Source organism: Argentina silus (assembly GCF_951799395.1).
Source record: "Argentina silus genome assembly, chromosome: X".
NCBI classification, from domain to species: Eukaryota; Metazoa; Chordata; class Actinopteri; order Argentiniformes; family Argentinidae; genus Argentina; species Argentina silus.
The window spans coordinates 12,895,137-12,921,824 of record NC_139653.1 but is presented as its reverse complement, the minus strand read 5'-3'; the positions used below and the strand labels follow the sequence as shown (position 1 = coordinate 12,921,824).

Sequence of the window (26,688 nt, the reverse complement as noted above, 5' to 3'; positions counted from 1 at the left end):
GTAATTGTATGAAAATTGGAATACAGAAATACCTCATTTCCATAATTATTCAGACCCTTTGCTATGACACTCTTAATGTGTGCTCAAATGCAAAAATGTCTTAAACAAGTTACCCAACAAGTTGAATTGAGTCCATCTGAGTGCAAGGTGATTTTGGATATCTTTTGTTTTTATAGTCTCTGGTTTGCATAGGAATCAATTACACACTGTGTGGATTAGGCTATCACTACCAATTTAGCAATTTAAAAAAAAATGATCCTAAGAAACTCCCCAGTCCCTGCCGATGACAAACATACCCATAACATGATGCAGCTACCACTATTCTTCAGATGAGGGATGTTGCGGAAACTGCATTGCATATGCTGGACTTGCACTAAACTTAATGCTTTGTAGTAAAACCAAATAAATACATTTACAGCCACTTCAGAGATACATTATTTTCCTTTAAGGGATTCTTTTTAGCAACTTGGTTATAGACCAATATTATAGAGAGACTGAGATGATGTTGTCCCATCGACTGTGCTTTTTCCTCTCTGCCATTCAACTTTGTAGTGTACTTTTTGTAAGTCTCCCCAGGCCTCAGGGTAGCATTCCTGAACAGCTTTGTTCCTCTACATTTGCTCAGTTTGTAATGACAAAATGATCCACAGTGTGTAATTGATTGCTATACAAATTTAGAGACCCTATAAAAACAAAGATATTCATTCCAAAATCACATGAACTATTATCCTTGCATTAAGACTCAATTAAACTTACTGAGTGACTTGTTGACATTTTGGCGTTTGAGAAAATGTTAAGAGTATCATAGCAAAGGGTCTGAATACTTATGTAAATGAGGTATTTCTGTATTTCAATTTTAACACATTTGCAGAAATTTCTAAAAACATGTTTTCACTTTGGCATTAAGGGGTATTGTGTGTGGATTGATGGCAAAACAATTAAATGTAATCCATTTTAAATCTAGTCTATAACACAACAAAATGAAAAAGTGAAGGGGTCTGAATACTTTCCAAAGCCACTGTACATACATTTTGATATCAAAAATAGAAACAATAGCATATGGTGATACTAAATAAATGAATCAAATAAATAATAATAATGAGGAAAAAAGAAAAGAAGGGGAAGAGGATGATAAGGGAGGGAGAAGGAAGGAAGGGGTGTCTAGACAATTATAAAACCATGACTAGAAGTGTTATGCGATTCAAATTCACAGAACAGAACATTTCATTTGACGAGTTGAGTTTGAGTGTTGTTATGGATTTTTTTTTAAGTATGGTGATTCCGGCAATTGAGATATCCAATATCTGTATCTAAATATACGGTAAATGCACGTAAAAATTGTCTGGGGTGGTGTACTACTTTGAATACTAGTGCTAGGCAACTGTAAGATGTAAATAGAGTGGAACATCCCTTTTAGTGTGATCAATGGCCTGTGTAACTGAGTTGAAATGGAGACCAACAATCCAACAGATTGATAGTCAATATTGCTGGTCAAGAATTGTCCAAAGTGAAACAATAAAAACCTACCTTGTGGTTGTCGTTGACGCCAGCCGCAAGCCCCGCCCCCGTACACTCCTCCCTCTGCTTGTGTCGTCTGATCCGTTCAAGTAGGAGAGCTCCCTCAGTTGCTCCTGTCTAATCTCGTCATTGTAGTCCTGTGGGAACAAAATACAACATGCCTCACTTTAAATAAAAGAGGAGATTTGTCTTCCAACACCACCAGATGCTTGCAACTGCAGCAAAGTCACCATTATTCAAATTCTCTTGATATGCACAGGAAATGTGTGATTAAATTTAAAATGTAATATTCATTAGAGAATGTTATGGTCCGAGTTGTTTAGGGGAATGAGTCTCAGTACACTGACAGATTTTAGAACAGAGAGGAGGGAACTGGGAAGATTAAAAAAACATTATAGGTGAAATATCTATGTTTCCTACTAGCACTGTATAACAACTGTACAGTAGCTATTGTCCAACAATCACATTCATAGGCAAACAGACTGTAAAATATACATACAACTGTAGGAATTCCAAAACTGTATTGAAAATCAGTCTACCACATAACCTTCACCTACTCAGTCCTTTCTGATAGTCATATTGAGAACAAGGGAAGCCATTTAAGGCCATTTGTCCATATGCTGAGACAGGGTTGTTTTATGAAAGGCCATGGAAATTGGCCCATATTTTGCTTTCGAGTGGGAATATTTCAGCCTCTAGATTTTCTCTGCCAGTCATTGAACATGACAAGGATCTGAATCACAGGGCACATAACAGAGTGGGTAAAGCATATTTTATTATCTTGTCAGTGCCTTAGACAGATAAACAGGTCTCATTTCCTCCAGCCACTTATCCTCTTTCTGTTTGTAATGACAGCAAGGCAGAAGCAAATAGAGGCAGCATGTTGAACGGCAGCTTTGTCCTTTGTCAGGGATAACATCTCCATACTTCTACACTTTTGATTGACATGGTTGTAACACTCAATTAATATATGTTGTATTAGCACTGTGAGTATTTGCAGAGATATAATGAACACAGTCTGTGTGATAGACAAAGTGAAAAGTTATGCTCTAATTTTCAGTTTCCTTGATATGACTGTCCTCTGTTTAAACTGATACAGGGCAATTTATGGGCAATGCAGAACAGCCAAACTCAAACTGATTATAAACCCATCTGTGCATGACAAACACAATTCAGTAATTTAGACACTCCCCAGATAAAAATTTATGACTACTGTATGAAGGTGAGGTTTATTTGTCAAGACAATACATTGTCCGCTAATACTGTACATCTACAGTATATTGTTCAAGTCACGTTCATACTATAGATGGATTGAATGTATCAAGCATAATTACAGGTAATCCTCAGTGTGTGTCAGAAAAGAAAAACATGAAATCGATCCTTTCATATCTAATTTTGAGAGCAGGGTATGAAAAAGGCATTACTCACAAGCATCCTACTTGATTCATAATACATAATACATGCTAGCTTGAAACAACCTTATGGTGCGATGGACACTCTACCAGTGCTCCTAATTAGAAATTCTACACCGTAGCTATGACACAACAGTGTTTGGGCTTGTAAAAGGTTGATGTTTATGAAGGCCTTGAGGCAACGATTTGAAAGAAATCAACAGGGAGGAATACTTGTCAAGACTATTGAGTCTTTGTCTTAATACGTAATCTGACTGACATCGAATTTAATCATATAACCATAATGAGTGAGTGCTGTGCAAGTGTTGACGCATGATGACTGATATGCTTCAATGTGCCTCTTTTTCTTTGTACCCACAATACAACACAAGTGACAATGACGTCACATATTAAACCAATACATGACATCCCTCTTTTTCTTGGAAATAAACTTTCAGCTTACAATCAATTACCTTTTAACATGTGGCCTGTTTTCTGAAATGTTGTATTTCTCACCACTACTGTTTCCTAACACAGTGCAATTGTATATTGTATGTATTTCGTTTAAAGACATCTTACAAATATGTGGCTTTTCTTTTCAAATGAACAAAAACAATTTTCACATTCAAGCAGTAAAGTCCTTTTTACTTGACAACATCATCAGACAGTCTTTGACGTGCTCGTTTGACCCTTTGAGGTCTGGCTGAATTTGCATGTCTGACATGTTAATGTCTGTGTGTGGAGCCTGAGTTACAGTGGTGTGTGTCAAAGTCCAATCCACTGTCCTCGACCTCTTGTGTTTCCACCTTTTCATGGATTGTCTCTTTTGTTCCGTTTGCTCTATATTTCTTTACAAACGTGGTGTTCCTTGAGTAGCATGCTCCCGCTGGAGATTCAACAACTACTTGACTTCCTGTTTTTCTCATAACCTTGTGTGGCATGGCGTTGAACGGAGTATTGAACTTGTCGGCTTTGTCTTGCTGTAGGAGTACTGTGTCACCCATGTCGACCTCTGAATATTGTGCTATCCAGCGTGCATCCACATACAGCTTGGATTAGCCTTTTTGCTCTGCATCTCGATCACGTACATCCAGATCTGTGTGTGACTATGTGTCGACTGGCAGCTTTCCTCTCATTTTTCGATTCAATGTCACGGCATGACCAATGCTCCGATACACAGTCACAACTGTCCCAGTTCACGTTTCCAATCAAGTGCTTCTGACTGAGCTATCCTAATTCTCTTCATCAATGATGCATTTTACCGCTCAACCTCTCTGTTGGCCTGAGGCCATTTCAGTGTTGTTTTCAGATGTCTGATTCCATTGTTTTCGCAATATTCTCTGTATAGTTCACATTTTAATTGTGGCCCATTGTCCGATTTCCAAGTAACTGGTAGTCCATGTCTACTGAATATTGCCTCAAGACTATCAATAACCTTCTCTGTGGTTGTGGAGGTCATGATGTCATATTAAAATAATAAATAAACTACCACAAGAATGTAATGGTTGAATGCCAGGGGCCCGTAAATTTATAGCAATGTCCTGTCAGGGACTGTCTGGTAGCTGTGGGTCTCAGCAGTTCTGGTTGGTCGGGTCTGGCTACTATCTGGAAACCGTGGCACGCTTTATAATGTCTCTCGGCTGCTCTATCAATGCCAGGCCACCAAACCTTGGTTCTGAGGTGTTGTTTTGTTCCCACTATTCTTAAGTGTCCCTCATGAGATAGTGAAAGTGCTTGCGCTTGTAGAGCCTGGGGTAGCACTATGTGTGTTTCACGAAGAACCAGGTATCCTACTTCAGATAGTTAATTCGCTATTGCTGCTTATGTTTTACATTCTCATAATGTCCATTTGTGATTGCCTTACATACCTCAATGAGTTCTGGGTCGGTAGCAGAAGCTTCCTCTACCTCTCTAGTAGTGTTTTGGGTGTCATGTTCACAGCTACGAATCTCACATTCTCGTTTTAGTCATGTAGATGCTACTCCTGTCTTGCTGTCTCCCCCAGCAGTTGTGACAGTGGATCTGCAATGTTCTTGGAAAATGAACCACTTTAAAGTAATATGACTGTAGCCTGAAATCCCATCTCTCTATGCAGGCACAGGGTTTAGGGCGGGGACCGTATATTACCTCCAATGGCTTATGATCTGTCACCAACTCAAACATACACATATGGATGTAGTCTCTCACAAGCCCATACAAGACCTAAGGCCTCTCTCTGTCTGAGAGTACTTACATTCACAGTCTGTTAAACTATGGCTTAAATAGCACAGAGGCACCTTCTACCCCTGTCGGTCCTGAACTAATACTGCTCCTAAACCTACAGGACTGGCATCTGCTATCACCTTGGTTGGTGCCTCCTTGTCAAAGTAGGCTAGGGTGCCGGCTTTGGCCAGATCTGCCTTGAGAGCGTTGAAAGATTATTTCTGTTCTGATCCAAAGAGTGTGTTTTCCTTGTCAGGCGTTGCAGTGGCTCTGACAGTGTTGCAAACTGTGGGACAAATCTGCTGCTGTATCTGACGAGTCCGAAGAAACTCCTCACCTCCGTGGCGTTCCCTGGTTCCCGGGCCTCCGTCACAGCTCGCACTCTCTCTGCTGTTGGTCCGATGCCATTCTCTGACAACAGAATCCCCATGAAGATCAGTCTGTCCATGTTAAACTGCCAGAACATCAGCTATTTCATGCTGGTACTGCTCACTGGCTGAAGATACACTAAATATCAGTCTCTTGTATTTGTACACTCTGTTGTGCACTGCATATATTGTTATTTCACGTGACTCAGGAGTCAGCTCTAGCTGGTGGTAACCCAATTTCAGATCTAGCTTACTGAATATAGTTGAGCCATTCATACCTTGGAGTATGTCATCAACAGTAGGGATAGAATAACATTCCCTCACTATTGCTTCATTTGCTCATCTAATGTCTAAGCATAATCTAACATCATTGTCAGCTTTTGGTACAATAACCACTGGGTTTACCCAAGGGGTGGGGCCATTTACAGGTTAAAAAATTTCCTTGTCCATCAGTTCTTTCATTTTGGACTCTACTGCCCCCCTGAGGTTGAATGGTATGCACCTAAGTGGCTGGGCCACAGGTTTTACCTCTGGGTCAATGTACAAATTAACCTGCTTTGTTTTCAGTTTTCCAACTCCCTAGAACACCTCTGGATACTGCTGTTGGAGTGATTGTTTTATGTCCTTCACAGCTGAGACATTAGCTCCTATTCTCAGAAACCCCACTTTCATGGATGCCTTTTTTCCAAGGAGTGGTTCTCCATTATCGTTGCTGGTTATCCATTATCCTGCTCAGATCTATTGCTAATCGTGATTTCACATTTGAATCCACCCTTTTACAGTTTTCTTTCTGTCTTAGGGACAAATAAATGACACTTAATGTTTTCTGTCTTTAGTCTATCCCATGTATTTTCATCCATCATGTTGCTTGTTGCACCAGAATCAGCTAACAGTTTCAAGTTTAACCCCCCCCACACAAAAGTTATCTTAATAACAAATGCAAAGTAATTTTGTTCTTCATCATTATTGACATTTTGAGTCTTTGAACCCCTTAAGCGCTCACTTTAGAGAAATTATCGTTTACATTGTGACATGTATGTCCACGTGCGGGGCTTTCGGATCCCTGTCCATCTGTAGCTTTTCCTTTTGGTTTTACCCTCCTCTTTGTCTGTTGGTTTTCCTTTTTGAATAATGTTTCCCTCCTTTTTGTGACACGATGAATAGTCTCTGTCTCCGCCTTCGATGTACATGACATGGCTGACATTTGTTCCTCAATAGTCTCACACTGCGAAGCCAGTACCAAGGCGCGGGCAAGCGTAAATCTGCATCCTTCCTCCAGTAATTTTCTGCACACATACTCTGATGTACATTTACTCAAAACAGCATCCCTGATCTGGTTGTCTGCAACCAGACAAGGTGTTGTCTGCACCTAACAAATTGTTATTCGGTCTCACCTGATTTCTGGGTTAGCTTGTAGAAAGTTTGGCGGGCAAAAACTGCGTTGATTTGTGGCACGAAATACAAATTCAATGCGTTGATCACGTCAGTGTAATCCGTTACCTCCCCCGTATTCGATAGAGTTGAGCAGATGTCTTGAACATCTGGTCCGGCAAGGTTCAGAAGTAGAGCTCTTCTTTGCTTGGTAGCGTCCGGAGAATCAGCAGCAAGAATAAGTGCTTTACCGTCAGTAAACAGTTCAAAAGGCGCTAGTCATCTCGTCCATCTTGTACCTAGCGCAGTTGGTTCGGAGTAGCATGCAAAGTTTTGAATCCCGGATTTTTCCATTGTGAGTATACTTGAACAGCTAGCTAACTAAAACCAGTGTTTCGTCCCTCCTCGCCAATGTTGAGTCTTTGTCTTAATACTTAATTACACTGACATCGAATTTAATCTTATAGCCGTAAAGAGTGAGACAAAAGGATGACTGCTGTCAACATTTTAGTGTTGTAACAATACCGTCACATATTAAACCAATGCATGACAGTACTTTTGGAGTCCATGTTATAGGGTCTATCAAAATGGCTGAATTGCAGCTAGTACAAGAAGTACAGGTGCAATCAAGACTGTCCGTAAATGCTTTGCAATCAATGCCTTGCAAAGACATGTTGGCTAAAATTGGATAGGAAAATAAATGTATTCAGAGATGAAAAGAAGTAATGCCGATCCTAATAGGATCATTATAGAGGGTATTGGATGGCCAAGCGTCCTGAGTCAGAACTGAGTGGCTAATGCATTCAAGTGAACCAGGAGGAAACATCTTTGGATCATCCAGAGTTATCCTCAAAGCACTTTACATTCCTCACATTAGTTATGCTTCATTTCCAGTCTACCACTAACAAATGAATCCATGATGTTGGCATCTGGCGACAGGAGACTACACATTTGTTGTCATTTTCATATTATTTTCATCTGCACTTTCATCTGCACTGCATAAATGATTCATATTGTTATTATGATTATTATACGATTATTATTATTATATATATATTTTTAATTATTATTATTTTACATTAGTCAGTGTCCTGGCACACCCTTGTTTGGGTCTGCCTCAGCAAGGTACAGTAGGGAATCTCTCAGACTGTTTCCTCTCATTATGACTCTACTGCAGTCAATACTGCTGATACAGATAAACCTGCTATCGACGCTGCACATTGTACTGTATGAATCACTGCTCTCCTGATACTAAATGGCAGTATGAATTGCAGTATCAACTCACACACTTAATGGTCTTTTTCGCAGATGTCTTCTGCCCTTTGGTAAAAACCCTCTGGATCAGACGACACATTCTGACTACCATGACATTTGATTAGCTTGCCAGGTGGGTTTTGGAATGTGTCCATTGATCTAACCTGTCAGATGAATTTTAAACTAACAGGATCTAATGCTTTGGCAGGCTTTCATGTGTGTGGATTGCAGAACAAATTCCAAGTCAAGTTTTAGATACTTTGGTTGTCCTCAATAAAAAACATGGAAAGAAATACTTCACAAAAGATCCAACAACTCAGCAGCATTTATGCATTCTCTGGAGACTACATACTGCCTCTTGTAGATCTTCACCCAGGAGACATAAGGCAAACAGTAAACAAATATTGCAGTACTGTACATTCCAGGGGAGGTTGGTGGAGGTAGAAAACGGAGGAAGGACTCATTGAAATACATAGAATGGAATGAGGAATGGTATCAAAGATGTGATGACCTTCCTCTGATTTCTACCTCCACCTGCCTCCCCCGGTACATTCTAACTTGACCAAAGACAATACTTCAAGGAAAAGAAATACACAGGCATTCTTCTTGACATTCTCATCTGGTTACCAGGGAACAAAGTGGAGAATTACATAGTCCTATAATCTGGACTGGGGAGGATATGACCTGCTCAGTGCTGATGCTGAGATATACCTCTGGCCCTAAAGCAAAGGATAGAAACGGTGGTGAAAGCCCTTCGGCAAGGAGGGTGGAAGCAGAAGGATTGCCACAAGGAGACTCTTATACAGTGCCTTTACCTGAGGGATTTGCACACTTGTAAAAGCTTTATTAATATTTACAGCACGCCTATACAGTATGCACATTAATTACTGATAACTGCTCAAGGCCCTGGCGATCTTTGGCGAAGCCTTGCAAGTTGTTCCATACTGAACTTGTTAATTGTGGAATACATTAAGTTTCTTGTTAGCAAGAGGGGGAGTAGGGATCAAGCACAAAGCAAAATCTGTATTTGCTTTGTAATATACTGTAGCAAATGTACAGTATCATACTGTAGTTATCCTTTGCATTGTAAATTAAGTCAAAAATATGTTTAATTGTCTTTCTTGCAATATCTTTTGGGCATGTCCAACATTCAATTAGTCAGTCTAGTTTTTTATCACCTGCTTAACCCTCAATCCTTCAATTACATGTGAGAGTGCAAATAGGCCCTGGTAGAGCAATATAGGAGAGCAGAGGTGAAGTCTCATCTCCGTGTACAACTCACAATTACCCTCAAGGAATTAGAGTAAATTGAATGGTTTGAACATACTTACTGGTACTAGAAATTTTTTAATCTCCTCCAAGGCATGGCTCATGCGGGAATAGGCCTCTCCAGGTGGAGCAAAGACTTCAATTAAAACATGAAGATCATTACTCAAATGGGCGTACTTGGCCTCCCCACTTTTCCTTAACTCTTCTTCCTGTGAAAAAAAGGAAATCAGGTCAAATATTATTGCCAACCAGAAGAGAAAAAGGAAGTAACAAACAGTACATGCAGTATGATAGAGATATCAACTGAAGCATGTGGTATTTACAAGAATTTTGTGTGGCCCACAGCTGCCTGGTAATAAATTCAATCTCATAGCATGTTTTGATTGACTTGCTCCCATTATGGAGGAAGACTTCCTTATTGCATGCCAGACTATAGCCTTTTCTCAGTTGTTAAGAACACGACCCCTTGCATCCTCTCCTCCATCCTCCTTGTGTCCTACTGAATCCTTTGGAGGATCTACGTTCCTTTCCTTATACTCTCCTCCAATGTTTTTTGAGGATGAAGCGAGTGGAGGACGGAAGAGAGGAGAGTCGTGTTCCTAACAATTAAGAAAAAGCGTATCAGACTCTATCCACCCACTGCCATTTAAACAATGATAATGTGGTTGAATCATTTCACGAATTTTGGCTCATGTTATTTAAACCAGACACAGCTAAGTTGCATACATTTGTGCATGACTCAAACCACTGTAATTACATCCACAAAAAACAAAAGTTAGGACTTGGGGCCCAAGTTCTGAGGGTAAGACAAACTAAACTGCTTTATGAAATATGGGATAAACTTTCAAATGGGATGGTAGACAAAATATTTTTAATTTCACTTCATTGAGTGACCAATTTTTGTGAATGATGGCATTGCTACAAAGAAATACTTCAGCTGCAACCCATCTTGTCGTGTGACCCAGGACAGCCTATTCTGAAGCACCAGTCACCTTTCAGAGTACCCTGATTGCTAAAGGTCGCCATTTACTGTTCTTCAGAAAGACGCTAATTATGCCAGACTACAATACCTTCTTATGCTGATTTCCTTCTGCTCTGGCTCATATTAAAAAATTGAAGAGACTTTGGTGTGAGGGGATTCTCACAGATGGTCTATCACTGATTCACTCCCACTTCTTGATTCCCAGACAGAGCTACATGACATGAACACTACATGTTATGTATGACCAAAGACAACATTTTAGATGACCTTATTTGCTTCCAAGGTGAGGAGGTACTTCACAACACTCTGAAACTCGTAGCCTCCGTCAAGGGGAGGTCACTATGGCGCTAAAGGCAATGGGGCAAACTCCCTTAATGAGAAAAGGTCTGATCATAGCTAGATCAGGTAATGACATAAACGTTGATAAGCCGTGCTCTAAACAGACAGAACTGGTTCCAACAATGGCAGTTGGCTTTGAAGTACAGTACCAGTGGTTAACTATGTTAACCACTGGTACTGGTTAACATAGAGTTAACACTCTATGAGTTAACACTCTCAGAAATGACCGTTTTCTGTCCAAAAGATAATCATTTCGAGAGAAATACTATGTGCTATTGTGTTTGAGTGTATGGTAACTAAAATCTGACAAATGGATAACATGGGAGGTACTTGCTTGTTGACATCAATAGACAGACAACATAAAGGCTTTCCTGAATGAAGGAGGAACTCTTACCTGCATAACATTTGTTCTGTATCATGGATGAAAGTTTTAACTATCCTTTTATGCCAATCTGCAAGCAAAATGTTTTGTAGTTTTTATAGCCGAGCCTATCTTTCAGGGTTTTTTAATTAATTAATTAATTTATAAATGGTGAAGTGGTTCAATCTTAGTACAACAGAATCCTTTTAGAAATTACAAAATGACATGATTTCACAGGGAGTTTTTTCCCCTTGAGATGCACTCCAAGGATATAGCAAACTAATGGAGGAGGGGACAATTGAAGTTGAGGATAAGCAATATGAATGGGTCAAATGGACTGGTACAACTACAGTACAGTAACGTTTAAAAATGCTTGAAAGATAGTTTGATGTGCAGTATTACATTACATTGATTATTGTTTGGTTTTGATCTATAAGTAGTGTCTTACTGTGTATTTCACCAGATTACAGGGTTATTATCTGATACAATAACTGTGTGAAAATCATCATGTGTTTAGATGCTGGTTGTGTGTTGCTTTTGTGTGTCTACTGTTACACATAGGATCCTGTGTGCTGCTTGTGTGCTTTGCCTTTTGTGCTCTCGGTGTTGCTTGCTTATATGTTGCTTATATGTTGTGTTACTCTGCAGATGTTTACTTTTATGTTGTTTTAAACTGTGTTGCTGCTTTCTTGGCCAGGCCTCCCTTGAAAAAGAGGTCTCGTCATCTCAATGGGACTCCCCTGGTAAAATAAAGGTTAGATAAAAAATAAAAATAAAAAATATGTTTTCCTCTAAAAGGGACTTCCTTTATTACAAAAAGCCACACATCTTGGGTGTGTTTCCAAGGAATACAGTTGATGCAATACTGTTACTAGCTATGTCTACACAAATATACAGTACCAATGACTAAAACCACAGATATACAAAAAGACTAAAAATCATTAAACTCCTTTTTCTTAGTTCAATAAAATATGTTATGACCCAGTTTTTTTACAGTTGCAGCTACTCAAGTGCCACATGCCATAGACCCCATTTCTTTGAGGATACCCAGTTGGCACTGTGGTTGTTCTTGTTATTATTAATACAGCAGGAAGTTGTGCAATTTGATCTGGGATAATTGCTATACTGCTTTATATTAGCCGCTTTGCAGGTTCAAGGATACAATAAAGTGAAGGCTTTTGGTTTTCTTTTATGTCTAAATAATGTTCAATTACTTGATATCTCATATGCATAGATTGTATTGTTCTCTCATTTTAGCAAAATAAAGTCCTACATGTATAGTATGCTGTGAAGTAAGACATGAGGAAAAAGTGTAAGACTTTACAGATATACTGTAACTAACTGGACTGACCTTTATAACTGTGGTACACACACCCAATGCAATGCAAATTAGTGAGTCTTTCAGAGAATTACGTTGAAAATGCTTCCATAATACTTTCAGCATTCATTATGCAGCTTGTTTGAAGAGAAAAATTGCTTTCATTGCAAAATGTTCCTCAAAACCAAACAACATCCCCTGACTTTAAGTAACTATTAACAGCACCAAGCATAAATAGCTGTTTTGTCTGCCCATAGATTCTGAGCAACAGGATCTCACACTAAATTTGTAGGAATTCATACAAAAAGCAGAACACTCAATGCCAGCAACCCTCCAGTCACCAGCTCACATCCAGATCCCTCCTGGAGCGGGGATCGAACCAGCAACCTTCCGATTGCTGGCCGGCCTCTTTAACCTCCAGGCTACCTGCCGCCCCGTTAATTTCTTAACACTGGCCTCATTATTCTATATTAGTAAGCTTTTTTAAATGTACATTGTACACTGGAGATAGTTGGCAGCAAATGGAAAAAACATAATTAATTTCACTTTTTGCTATCTCCATATGAAAATTACAGCTAACCCAGGTTGCAGGGTCCACAGACATAGAGTAGAACAGTGGTAGTCTCTCTAGAAATCAATTTACATTTACCTGGTGTTAAACAAGAGACAGTAGACTTGTCTGAAATCCCAAGGCTAATTATTCATGCACATATATGCATGAAATATTCACCTTGAGTTGCTGCACTGATGTTGTTCATATGAAGTTTTCAAAATTAACTGGTCCAGAGTCAGACCTAATTGATTGTTCTGGCTAATATATGCAAATGTATGCAAGCACCTTTCTCAATAATAAAATAAGAGATCTAAGAGCTAGCAACATCAATGTGTTTATACTCAAGGGCTGATGATCATTGATGTTATCTTTCACAATCTACATTTGGAATACCGTCAATGCAGACCAGAGACCCGTCAAACTGTGTAATATGGAAGCAAGAAGAACCATCTCTCTTGAATACATAAATCAGCTTGCAAGTAGAGGGAAGGGAAAACATTGTGCATGGCGGCACATTAGGGTGACCAATAGCGTGACAAGCTTTCCTGCATGGAAAAATAATCAGAACGACGCAGATCAACACCAGTGTGTCAGTTACCATCACTGTGATGGAACAAGTCAGTGACAATCCTCAAGGTATAGTACTTACTGTATCTTTCTGTTTGGAGCTGAAAGGTGACAACATTTAATCATAATGTTGCATGGATGTATCTGCAAGGTTACGCAGTGTTGTGCTCATGAATAAAGAATGAACATTTGATCAGTTCTGACTCGAGAGGAGTACAACTTGGTAACACAAAGACATCCTTCCCTTGTTATAAACTCTCTATTGTACTTTGCTTCATTGTTTAGGTCAGGAATATTTAGTGTGTGTGTTATTACCCAGTCAGCAGAGAAATGACGGCACAGATCTGGCCCACATCTGTTTTCTACCGGAATCTGGATGTGGCCCAGGTACATCTTTATTCCCCGGGCCAGAAGTGGGCCGCCTCTGGCTGCCATTCCTGAGCCTTATCTTTGCCATGGAAAGGCCAGACCTTGGCCAGCATGTGGATGTGGCCCCAGGTCCCAACCACACTCAGACCAAAGATGGCCCAGTAGCTATAGGAACATATCAGGGCCACATTCCTTATACCAGAGCTGGCCCACAGCAAATTGCCAACTCTAAACTAGGGCTGGCCCCCCACATTTGGACCAGGTCTGGCCCATATAATAGTTATTATATACTCAGCCATATGTGCCACCACAAGACCAGATCTGGCCCACAATTGTCTGCTGACTGGGTATGTGGTACAAAACAACAAAGATAGGCAAAATGTGTATTGGTCCTTGGTACTAGCTAGGAGCTTGTTAAAGAGAAGACAATCCAGTTCTCCATTTTTAACACTAGCCACTTTTCAACAGCGGTGCCAGTGCGTGCCAAGGCTTACTAGCGTCCAGCTAGTGCTTAAAGCCCGGTGCTTCAAGCGTAGTGAACAAGCTTGTTTGAATTTCCACAGCTGGGCTTTCTAGTCAGCCCTGTAGTTGATCTCCAGTTTACTGCAGTTCGTAAGGTGGTGAACTATAGAGGAAACACTAGCAACACACGTCAAATAGACTCAGGTTACCCAAGTATTATTTAAATTAATTGGATTGTGTAGCTACAGCGAGCTGTAACTTGGATTATGCTTGCCACAGTTTGCTAGCCAACTAAAGCACTTGAATGATAAGAAAATAACACCTCGCTCTAAACCGATGAGAACCGATTAGGTTTTAAGCACCTAATAGGCCCGAGGAAATGGGGTTACTGAGGTTGTAGGGCTTCAGGTTTTTTTGTCATCCCCTGTAGATGTGTGGCCGTGTAGCCTGGGCTAACAATAGCTGTGTGACTCTGTATAGGAGTACACTGAGACCTCCAGTAATGACCCTAGCTACTTGGGTCACCCAGCCCTTTGACTTTATTCTCTGGGCTGCCGCTGATCCTGTGTACAGGCTCAGATAAGGCTGGTTTCAGGGGACCACGAGTCAGGAGGATGAATAGCTTGGCCGAGAAGGAAAATGCTCTCTATGTAAAGGCCTATTACATTCAGCCTGGACCTATGAGCTAGATCATAAGGACATGCTGTGGTCTGGTACCTCTATAAAACCTTTAATGAACCTCTTTATTTTACTTTCTTAAACGTGTTTGATCAATATGATTGATTTATTTCATACATAATTCAGATGACCCCTATAAATATTTTTGAGCATGTGTGAATTGAAGTAGTTGATTGATGTTTTATAAATGGTGCAGTATGTTTTTCCATTAAAGGTAATATCATGCAAAAATCAAATGATTAAATTCAGAGGAAGAGTGCTGATGTCATACCTTTCCTTTGTCCCTCATGGAGCCTTTGCCAAGGATGGACATCTTTGCTCCTGTTTCCTCTTGTAATCGTTTCATGGAATTGCCCCGTGGCCCCAACAGCTTCCCAACAAAATTAAACTGCAACAGAGGAAAGGAAAAACAATGTTTCTAAAGCAGCTTCATTCTTGACATCTTGCAATCATGGTCCCTAAGAGTGAATGGAAAATTACTTTACATGTTGAAGGAGAAAAAGATTAGTGAATAACATTTTTTTTTATAACGATAACAATTTTTTTAATAAATCCATTATATTTGGAATAGCTGAACTGAATAAATGGCTTGTAAGAAATACTTGCAAAAAATCTTCATCATTGAGGCTTGTGTGCTGCACAACACCAAGGTGAATAGGTTTCTCATCTGAGGTGCAACATAAGAGGGACTTCACTTATCCACTCCATCCTTTGTTGAACTATGCCCTAGCCAGTCATGTGTCTTATTGATGCTCAGGGTCATCAATGTTGTTCTGAGAGGAAATACAACATGTGCACAAGCCAATAAAGTTCCTGGGAATGTTCCAGAGGTCACAGCCTGGATAAAGTGAAAAATAATGAGTTTCCTTCCAATGGGAAATCAAGTAATACTACAGATTCTACAGTAGATGACGAACTATCAAATGCCTGCCTTGGGGCACTGGCTAACATTTCCCACCGACTGTGAATTGGCTGTTGTTAATAAAAAGTAGCCCTATAGGTTATTACTTTCTCACTATTATTCTCTATCACTGTAAGAGACCAGTTGTAACCATCATCATGGTTGTGACCCTCATCAAGGTGACCCTTAATACCCATAATGGGCAGTCATTTAGTTTATTAATCTGCTGATTAAAATATGTATTTTATATATATTTATATATTTAGGACAGGCATGCAATGACACCAAAAAATAATATCAATTCCTCATGCGTAAATCAGTAATCCCACTGCCAAAATTCTGCAGAGGTCCTCTGTTATTCTAATCTCTGGAACATCACACCAATGTTTCCCTAAATTAACTGCTTTCCGCCAGAGCTGAACAGTTGGTCAACTAGCCATTTAAACATAACGTGGTCCTCAAATGATGACAACATTTTCACAATGCAAGCTCTCCTACTAAAGTTCTGCCGCCAGCTGTGTGCAGCAGCAACTCCAGACTCTCAGGCAAATGACTGCATGCTCAGCTTATCTCCTCTCTTACATCATGAATGAGCCCTACTGTACAGGTTTGGATTAAAAGCAAGGGATATGGAGAAGTGCAGCATCACCAAAAAGTCACCATCTTCCATCCCTCATCTATGAGGTGAATGAGTTAAGGACCCTGGTGGTTGTCTGTTTTCTGTGGGGGTTGCTTTGACAGGAATATCCTACAGCTGGCTGGGAGCCCTTGAGCAGATGGTCGTGGCGGCTACAGCAAGAAAACACTCGCTGGGCGGCAGCAGAAGAGTGGCCTGTTTTCATTAAGCTAATGAATGTCTGGAGCCACTCTGCGGCTCCATGGTGGGCAATTTGGACTTTATAAGGGGCATGGTTCAGTGTTAAATGAGGTTTGAAATGATGCAAGCCGCCCCCTGCAGTCCCAACACCGATAGGCCTGCGGATGTTAGAAATGGGGTGTTGCTAATGCAGCAATTATGAACTGGGACATTTTTAGACTTGTAAAGAAATACTGCATTAATGAGAGAAATTGATGGACACATTTTCTTTGAATAAATACAGTGCGTAGTATATGCCACCAGGTTGATAAGAGCTTCAGAGAACAGTAGACCACTACATTTCTCAGAAAATTCTTAATTCTGCATTCCTAATAGTATACAGTACATTATTCCATTTGTGAAGACATTTAACATTTAAAACTACCACAGATAGAATTACATGATCAGAATTTATCATTTTAATTCCTGAACATCTAATAAAGCTATTCCACATAACTACAAGTATCAGGTAATATTGTATCTGTGCAGCTGGCATGAGCACAACCAGCAATACATTTTTGTCCATTCTAATGGACATTTGTCTTTCGTCCGTATCTCTGAGGCCATACATGCCAATCTTTGGGATTATAGGCTAAGTAAAGTTGTTCCTGTTGACCATACTGCTTAAAACCCTTTGAATTCTCAAAGTTACAGTGCCGTCGTAAGTATTCAGACCTCTTCATTTTTTTCTACATTTTGTTGTGTTATAGACTCAATTTAAAATGGATTCAATTAATCCACACACAATACCCCAGAATGACAAAGTGAAAACGCGTTTTTAGAAATTTCAGTTAATGTATTAAAATTGAAATACAGAAATACCTCATGTACATAAGTATTCAGACCCTTTTCTATGACACTCTTAAAATTAGCTAAAATGCAAAAACACAGGTTTGTCATGTTCTTACTGTTTTCCTTTTGATTGACAGGAACACTACTACAATGCCAATAGAGTGTCACCTGGCCTGGATTAGGAGAAGAGAAGAGATCTATGTCCACATACCAAGATGGCCAAAAGACTAAGCTTGGATATCTTCCCCTGATTCCTTGACATATCAGGCTCGGTAATTATGATTAGAAGCAAGCTTTTTGCCATGCTTTGTTGATTTAAAAGATAAGTAATTTTGTGAAACAATGTCTGTTCGATATTTTTCAGATCGACCAAGACTTCACAATGTTGTTTGGAGAGATTCGTCTGGGAAGTTCCTGGTGAAATGGCCAACCTTTTTCAGACCCAGTGTTTACTCTACTCTATTTATACTTCACTCCACCTAGGAACGGATAGTGACTTGGCAGCAGTTCTGTTGCTACTGCATCTGCTACCCCCGACCTCAAAAGGCAAGAAGGCTGCAAAGATTGGTGTCTCTGAAGCTTCTTTTATTCTGGCTTCAAGAAGAACTTGGTCCACACACATGGGGACTGTGTTACTCCAAATACTGTTGACCATGTTGAGACTTTGAGCAATAACAATGTTGAACCTTCATGTTCATAGTCAGTCAGTACAGACTCTTCTACTCAGGTTCCTATCGAGAGGAAGCAATTGCTGGACATGTGTGGGTCTGTTGTAGCTCAGTTACAGGCATCGGGAGTTGCAGAAAGCACTGTTCAATCTATGGTTGGTTCAGTGAAAGAACTTGTGAATGACATCCACGCTCAAGCAAGGGAAGCTGTACTTAAGAGTCTTTCATCAGAGACTCAAGGTCAGGACCTAGGTAAAAACATTGAGGATTGTTTTGATCAGCTTGAAATTCCTTTCTCAGTCCTGAACACAAGGAAAATGAGGAAACATGGGAAATAGTTGAGCCTGTAGAGCATCTACTTCAGGTGTGGTTTGATGTAAGCCGAGATGGAACAACTGGTGTGGAGGAATTAAAATATCATTTTCAGTTGAGTCTTTCAGTGCAACATATTGTTGCAGATTTTGTTTAACTAAAAAGAAACAGTTACAATCAGTCTTTTATGAAGATCACCCAGGGTTGATTATTTGGACAAAGGATCTTCATTTGGAATATTGTAATACCCTACAGGAAATGTTGGCCTCAACATTTGGTGTTAAGAAGACATGTGTGCTCAATTAATTGCAGACATGTGTGCTTCAATGCCTTTGAATACATTGTCACATCCAAAGATTAAATTATGGTTACACAGAGCAAAGAAACAGACCAAGTGGGTTGAAAATGGATGACAATAGATATAGTCTTGGTTTGAATGCAATTCAGTCATTTTGGAGAAGCAGTTGACAGAAACAACTGCTATTGGAACCTGCCTATTGATTCAACCTATTGATTCAATTAGTAAATATTGCATTTTCACCCATTGTAACAAACGGCATGACATATTATTTGAAGCATTTGATTTGTGATCACCACAAACTGTTTAAGTTCCAGATAGGAACTTGATTCCCAAACACCACTTTATGATACATTATCCGAGGTGCATTCACAAAATAGGTCCACTTCTACACATATGGTGCATGAGATTTGAAGGGAAACACAACTTCGGTCTGTTAAGAATTTTAAGAACATCACAAAAACCTTTGTAAAGAAACATCAGAATCATTTGGGTTTTCATTGGGAACATGAACAACGGTTTCAGTTTGTTCCCATTAAAATTTAAATGATCAACAGTTTGGAGGGTAGTGAGATTCTAACTGAAATGCTGCATTTAAGTTAATACTCTGATGTTTCCACAACTAGTTGGGTGAAGAGCTATAGAACCGAGTATCAAATTGGGATATTTGTTTGCTCTGGTCCAGAAAGTGAAATGCCTGTTTTCAAGAAGATTATTAATGTGATTGTTAAAGATGACCAAGCTTTTATTTTGACCTGCAATGTTGATACATTGTGTTTTGATGATCACTTAAACGCATTCAGCATTGAAGAGATATGTGATGCATTTACTGTGATATGTGTAGAAGAACTGGTTACCATAGACCTTATGACAGACAGTTTTCAGAAGACACTGATGATAAGAGAACATACATTGTCCCATACTGTCAAATTGTATGACTTGTATTTATGATTTGTATGATACTGATGAGAGAACGCATTGTCACAAGTTTGTCATGTTAACCTGTTAAATGTGAGTCAAGGTAATGCATCTGTTGAATGTGTTGTGCATGTTGATTAAAAGCAATGACAGCAGATTCTGTAGTGTATTTATTTTAGTTGTAAGTTTACATCCTGTAGTGTTAAAAGATAGTTAACTATATTAGAGTAAAAAAAGTAACACTGCAAGAGTTGATTTTGTATTAACATAGGTTGATATCCTACCGCATTAAAAGGTAGTAAACTGTTAGAGTAAAACATTTACTCTGATGGAGTTGATTGTTAATACTTTACACTAGTGTAGAGTAAATGCAACTATAACTAGTGTTCATTTTAACAATTTACAGATTCACAGTAACTCTGTGAAAGTTAAAATGAACTCTGTGTAGTGTGGGACAACACAGACACTTTCTAAGTGTTAAATTTAACACCATTGTTGTCGATTTAACACTTGTGACTTTGCTGTCTAGTTTGGTGAGTTTTCAGAGAAGTGTAAAAATGTTTTCACATTAAATAAGAGCTTGTTTAAAAATGTCAGGATGTGCTAACTGTGTTGTTCATTAACACAATGTTGTAGGAGATGGTTCACTGACTGAGGCAGAGAGCAGAGAATCATCCTTGTTGTCTCTGTTCGGGAGCTTGTTTGCTGGGTGGTTGTTGGGGCGCCTTCTGGTAGGGTGGGGGCTGGGTCAGCCGGAGCAGCTATGTCTCCCCACCTGTTGCAGGAATGTCACTGGGTTGACCTTTTTTCGGGCTCTAGCTGCAGTTGGGCCATTCCTCCCTTTCAGTGGTGAGTGGGCTCTGGAGTTGGCGGAGTCCAGGACGACTGGGGCCTCTGCTATAGGCCCTACCAGTGCAGGCGTGCGGCTCAGGGCAATCATGAGCTCATGTGTGAAAAGCAAATGACTTTTCACATGAGTCTCTGTGACAGAGGCTTGCTCTAAGGGCAGATGGTTTTTGAAGTAGATTGCATTGATTTTTCTAAATGTTTTTACAGATGGCAGGCTGCTACCCACTTTGACCACTCAACTCAGATAGTGGTCCTTCTTAGTCCAAATTAGGATGATTTACAAATCCATTACAATCCATTTACACATGGTAAAGTTTAATCTGATTTGGGACCTTTCCTGAGCCCAATGTGTTTCATACCCCACAATGTCACCAGGATCCCTGTGCCTCAAATGTTTAACATATGGGCAATTCCCTAACATTTCATGAATCATTGGCTTATCTCAAAATATGCTTTGTGGGAAATGTAGATCTCTCAATCTTTGCCATGTTATGTTTGATGAATTTATATCATCAGATTACTTTTCACATGTCAAGGCCCTTTAACACTTTTGACTACTGGTATTTGGCCAATAGCTTTACCATTACGAGATTGCTCAGGGAATTTTGAAGAACCAATTGTGTATTATTGTATCCTTGAGACTCCTTGAGATGTGGGAAACCCACAGTCTCTTGGGTCCAAAGGTCCTTTTCTATGTTCCCATGCCACATGTTAACATCTTTACAATGCAATTAAAATGTAATTACAGTATTAAAGGGTCAATCTTCCTGAGCATCCTTGTAAGCTTCTGTCCTGTATTGCCATGTTATTGTATTGTACATCTTTAATAATACAAAAAAGGGTCAATCTGGGATTGTACATCAATTCTTTTGACTTTTAAATTAATTATGTATAGCCATTGATTCCTGAACAATCTAACTTCTAAATAACTCATGAGCTTAGTTCAACTGTCTTACCAAATCGTGACCCAAAACAAAAGCTTGTTTTACTCCATTGTTTGTAAACAATGTAACCAAAACATGGTTAAAACTATCATTTCCCTCAGCTGTTTACCAGCTGTTTTGTTGTTGTTTGAATCCCTGAATCCCTTAAAGTACAATATAACAACATGTTAATACAACTACAATACTGTTGCACAGGTGTAAGTAAGAGCAACAAGTAAAATGTTACTGTGGCGGTTTTAAAAAATAATGCCTGGGGACAAAGACTCGGTGATATAACTGTGACAATCACTAGAGCACGCTCCATAAAGACAGACTTCCATAAAACAAAGGTGAAAAATTAACAATAACCACCACAGTAATCTCTCCAAAGAGTATCACACTGGTGGAGAATCTGAAGCAAAAGAATGTTATGCAGCACACGAAGCAGGTTTACTTGGCTGTAATCTATTTAGCTTTTCTCACAGCACATTTGTCTGTTGATACTGGTGCATCACACCTTGACACAATATTCTTCATCTGCAACTGACTGCTGTCTGACTCCTTTAAAACATGTGCTGCTATCTGAATAACTGCTCCATTTTGTTAATTGGTAAGACTGTATAGAAAATGAATGCAAGAGAGATTACAGTATGCGAAGACATCCTTAATAGTATTACACGGAACATGATAAAAAAAAAAAAACATGTTTTTTCCTCATGCTTTGGCTGTATGATAGAACCGTTTGTCTCAGTTTGGATTTTGGTTTATTGGAATTTGATCGATCAAGCTTATCAAAATAAAATTGAACAACGTGTGGTCTCATCTCCAACTGTAGTGAGAGCTTTTGGTGAAATCATTATTTAAATTCAACACTAGACTGGCTGCGAATGCGAAATTGGTGGAACCAGGGGCAACAGTGGATGCGGCCACTAAAGCGAGGGGGGGTCCACAGACTGGTGGAAAGTCAACCGAGACAGATTCCGCAGAGTGGCAAAACTAGCACGACACTTCTTTTGCATCCCTGGGATTATTAAGTATTCAAAATATAGCCTTTCAAAATTCTTTATTGCATTTTAAAGGGAACTTGATAATTAGTGATTGGTCTAAAAAAAAGGTTAAGAACCTGCAATAAAGTAATTTAAGCATAAATACTTAAACCATGGAAGGTAAAACACGCATGACTCCCTATTTTAACAGTTGATTGAAAAAAAAAAAAAAAAAAAAAAAAAAAACTGCACCAAAATTCTAATTTTCTCAGATTCTAAATGTTTATTTCGGCCGTCGCCAGGTTAGGGTTAGACGCTAGTTAACTAGCGCTAACTATCTGCCATGCAAAAGTTACAAAAAACTAAACTGTACGTTAGCAAACAAAAGCAAAATGCAGATGAAAATCATAACAAGATTACTGTACCTTTGGAAATCGATTTGTGTCCAGTCATTTTTCATATTATAGCCAATAATCCAGTGGGGTGTGTAATCCAGGGATATGAGTGTAGGCAGGTAATTTAGGTGATAGCCATACTGTAGCTGGCTAGTTAGCTAATGTTTTCATCAGTAGATAATACTTTTCACCAAATTAGTTTTATATTAACATGCAAATCGATTGGTATCCCTGATAACTAGACCAGGTTTATTTCTTGTTTTCTTTTAGTAGTAATGAGTTGTTTTGCTGTCCGATTGATAGCCATACAATCCGATAGTGTGGTTAGGATTCATGACAAATTGTGAAGGTTGATTCTAATATGAAAATAAAGTTTAGCCTCTCATCTTTAAAAGTAAATGAAATTGTAATTAACATTTACCCTTAGATTTTGAGTAATTCACCATTATTTCAGACATTACAGAAATAGAATAATTGAATAAAAAACAACACATAGGATGGCAGTGTGAATATTTTGTCTCACCAATACGCATAAAAACAGGAGGCAACGCCACAGGAAAAGCTTGTGATGAATCTGATCCATTAATGTGTGGACCTACACATCGAGCCTGGGTCACAGGAGGGCAGCACAGATGTTGCGTAAATAAACCAGACATTACAACTGAAGTTGAAAAGCTGACAGGTAACTAAAGCCATTATCCATACAGATGAGAAATAAACCCCACATTGAACACTGCCTAAGATTGAGGTGGACACAATTATTTTTTGTCTTCTCTAAAATCAGCAGTCACACAGTTTTCAAAATATAACGGATACATCCAGTGATGAGATGTCAAACTATGGTTGTATAAAATTATAGATATGGATGGTAGTTATTTGTAACAACCTATAAATGACTGCCTAGCTATGAATGATTCATCCTACGCAGTATCAAAGATGGCATTTTTCTATTCTAACCCTAACCCTAAACACCCATCTCCATGAATAAAAAAAAGGAAAATCCTGAAGTCCTCTGTATTGCTATTTGGTAAAAAAAGAAAAAATGATGCCTGAAAAAAAGTTATGCCTGAAGCCTCTGTGCAGAGAGCAAAAACATTTTATCTATACTTCTGTGTGTATCTCACAAACAGCTTTGTGTAAAACGAAGTAACAAACACAGTGGCTCAGCAGGTTTGCAAAGCACAACCAAGATACCATCTCACAGCTACTTAACTTTTATTTACAATATCCTGTAAGGTTCCATTCAGAGGCTTATCTATGTAAAACACCTTTCAACAAGGTAGGTCCTCCTTTGGGACATTGGATTTCTTTGGCGAGACAACAATGGGATTATTCTATGTGCAGAGCGCCGCTACACCACGATGTAAAGGTCACAATAACTGAAGACTGATAAGCCTGAATCGGTGAGGCCCACAAGAACAAATGTCATTGTGCGTGTGTGATGAGTTGTGTACCTGGAGGAAGGCTGGTTTGGCAAATACCTAAAGGCACCTTAAAAGCAAACACACTGCTGGGAATAATTCAAGGGCAAAGACCTGGGTCTTTATCAGTGTAGGCTGGTAATGCCATTTTGAGATAATAATGTCACATTTTTATCACAGCCACCAGGGTTTTATATTGTGTCTCCTACTGTACCTCTACTTAAACCTACACAGTATCTACTGCTCTATTCAGGAATGTTTCAATACAGGAAAATGTACTTTTAAACAAATGTAACTCCAGCTAAACTTATGGAGAAGAATAAGGACCAACACATATGTCTAGGTAAGATAACAAAGCAGCAGTGTTGCCTATAAGTGTCCATGTATTACACATTTGCAGTAAAGTGTTGTAGCAAAGTAGGTGGAGTTGGAACAGTGCAGATTATAGTTAAGGGATTTTGATTAACAGTTCAGGTGAAGACACTACAACAATTGTGAATTGTATTATTCGTTTGTTTAATGTTTGTTGTAGTGACAAGAAGAGATGGATGCATTGTTTATTCTACAGTACATGGATTAATCTATTACTGTGAGGTAAAAACTACACACAGGATGACCAAAAAACACTCTACATGTATATGACATTGAATAAAGAGGGAGGAAACATTCTTACTCCCTGTCAGTTGTTCATTATTTACAAATCTCTAGTAAAGGCTTATCAAATATGGCTTGGATGTGTGTTCTTCAAAATAGACTGTTTACTGACAATAATAATGGAAAGCAAAGCCCCTGAAAATCCATTCCCTGCCTGGGGGTATTTGATGAGAATCAATTAAATCTCATTAAGACAGCAAGAGGGAAATACAAACAAACTCAAATCAAGCATGAAACTAATATATTCATCATTTTGAATAGGGTCCAAGCCAGGGAAGTCATTGACTACGGTTGTAGCATGGGTGTAGTAGACAATAATGTGCTTGTTTACATGGTGACTGTTTCCTGCATTGGAGCATTGCAGCTTAATTCTCCCATCTGGAGTTGGCTATAAAATGACAAGACAACCGCCAGAAGGGACAATTCCAAGGTGGAGTAAAATACAAAAAAAAGCACTTCCAAATTGGACTGACTGCCTCTTGGGGACTTGTAAAAAGACTACATGCTCTGAAAAACAATGTCAAGTTAGACGAAGCTGTTTATTAGTGAAATGTGCCCCATCAGCAAACATGTCTGAACCCCATTATGTCTTACACTGTTTGTATAACATATTTTCAAAGTTTATGGAAATACTGTCCATGAACGTGCAGCCATGCCTTCATTGAATCAATCAGGTGTGTCAAGCTGTCAATCTAATCAATGGCAATCATGTGGGAAAGTCTCTGAAAACACCTCAATCGATAGTACACAGTAAATAATTGAAGGTCAACACAACTGTAAACCTCTTTTTCAAAAGATGTTCATTGCTTTCAAAATATTCATAGTCTTCTGAAAAGTGATGATACAATCTCTAATCATGACATAAAGGATGAAATATTCAACAATACTGCAGTATAGCGTGTCTCAATGTGCTGACTATGCAACTCTTTCATAGTAATTGTTGTTAGAAAACTCTTTGTCTATGTAATGATCAGTCCCCTTGGAATGCCCTGGCTTGCTTACTTTGCAGTGAGTGCACAGTAGGGACAGTAACTTTTCTGCTTGGGCATGGATATCAGATGTTAAGACTTATTCTGTATGTCTATTAAGATTGAACATGTGTTTTAACACCATTCTGATTCTGATTCTGATTCTAACATGAATAAAAGGGGATACTTTAATGACTCTCCCAACTATAGAGCACTAATATGGCACTGTGAATGATGGATTAGGGTACTCAGGTGTCTGTAACACTGCAATAACTGACAACATTCTCAAATCTCTCTAACATTTGATATGCAGTGGGGTCTGATCATGATATTCTTTATAAACCAAAATAGTGGACCAATAGGAACACAGATATCAGTTAGTTAAGAACTGCAATCCCATAATCCACAAAGAATGTAGTCAGAAATCAGATAACTGTTAGAGGAGGTACAATTCCCTGGATAGATAAAAAAAAAAAGATTTGGCTAAAATACTGATATGTCAAAAACTTCAATCATAAGAGAGGTTGGTAGACTCGCTACCCCTCCTAAATCTCCACATGTAATATTGGTGTTTCCATGGAAACCATATCTTTGACATTACTAGATAGTTATGTTGGTGCTTCCATTCATTTCTCAGACTTATATCTGTGCTCTAAGGCTTCTGGTGCCTGTGTCAGCAGGGACTATATTATTCATTGGTAGCTGGTGGAGTCCTATAGTAGCATACCAAAAGGTCGGGCATTCT

The 26,688-nt window shown here is 39.0% G+C and overlaps 1 protein-coding gene across 1 annotated transcript in view; it reads right to left on the bottom strand.

Moving 5' to 3' along the window:
- Positions 1–26,688, bottom strand: part of khdrbs2 (KH domain containing, RNA binding, signal transduction associated 2) — a gene marked incomplete at both ends in the record, with an annotated part of 69,427 nt that overhangs the window by 15,136 nt on the left and 27,603 nt on the right. The window contains 3 exons of the mRNA XM_083696252.1: positions 1,528–1,655; positions 9,436–9,582; positions 15,274–15,390. Of these exons, the coding sequence (XP_083552378.1) occupies positions 1,528–1,655; positions 9,436–9,582; positions 15,274–15,390 (392 nt within the window). The remainder of the gene's footprint in view (positions 1–1,527; positions 1,656–9,435; positions 9,583–15,273; positions 15,391–26,688) is intronic.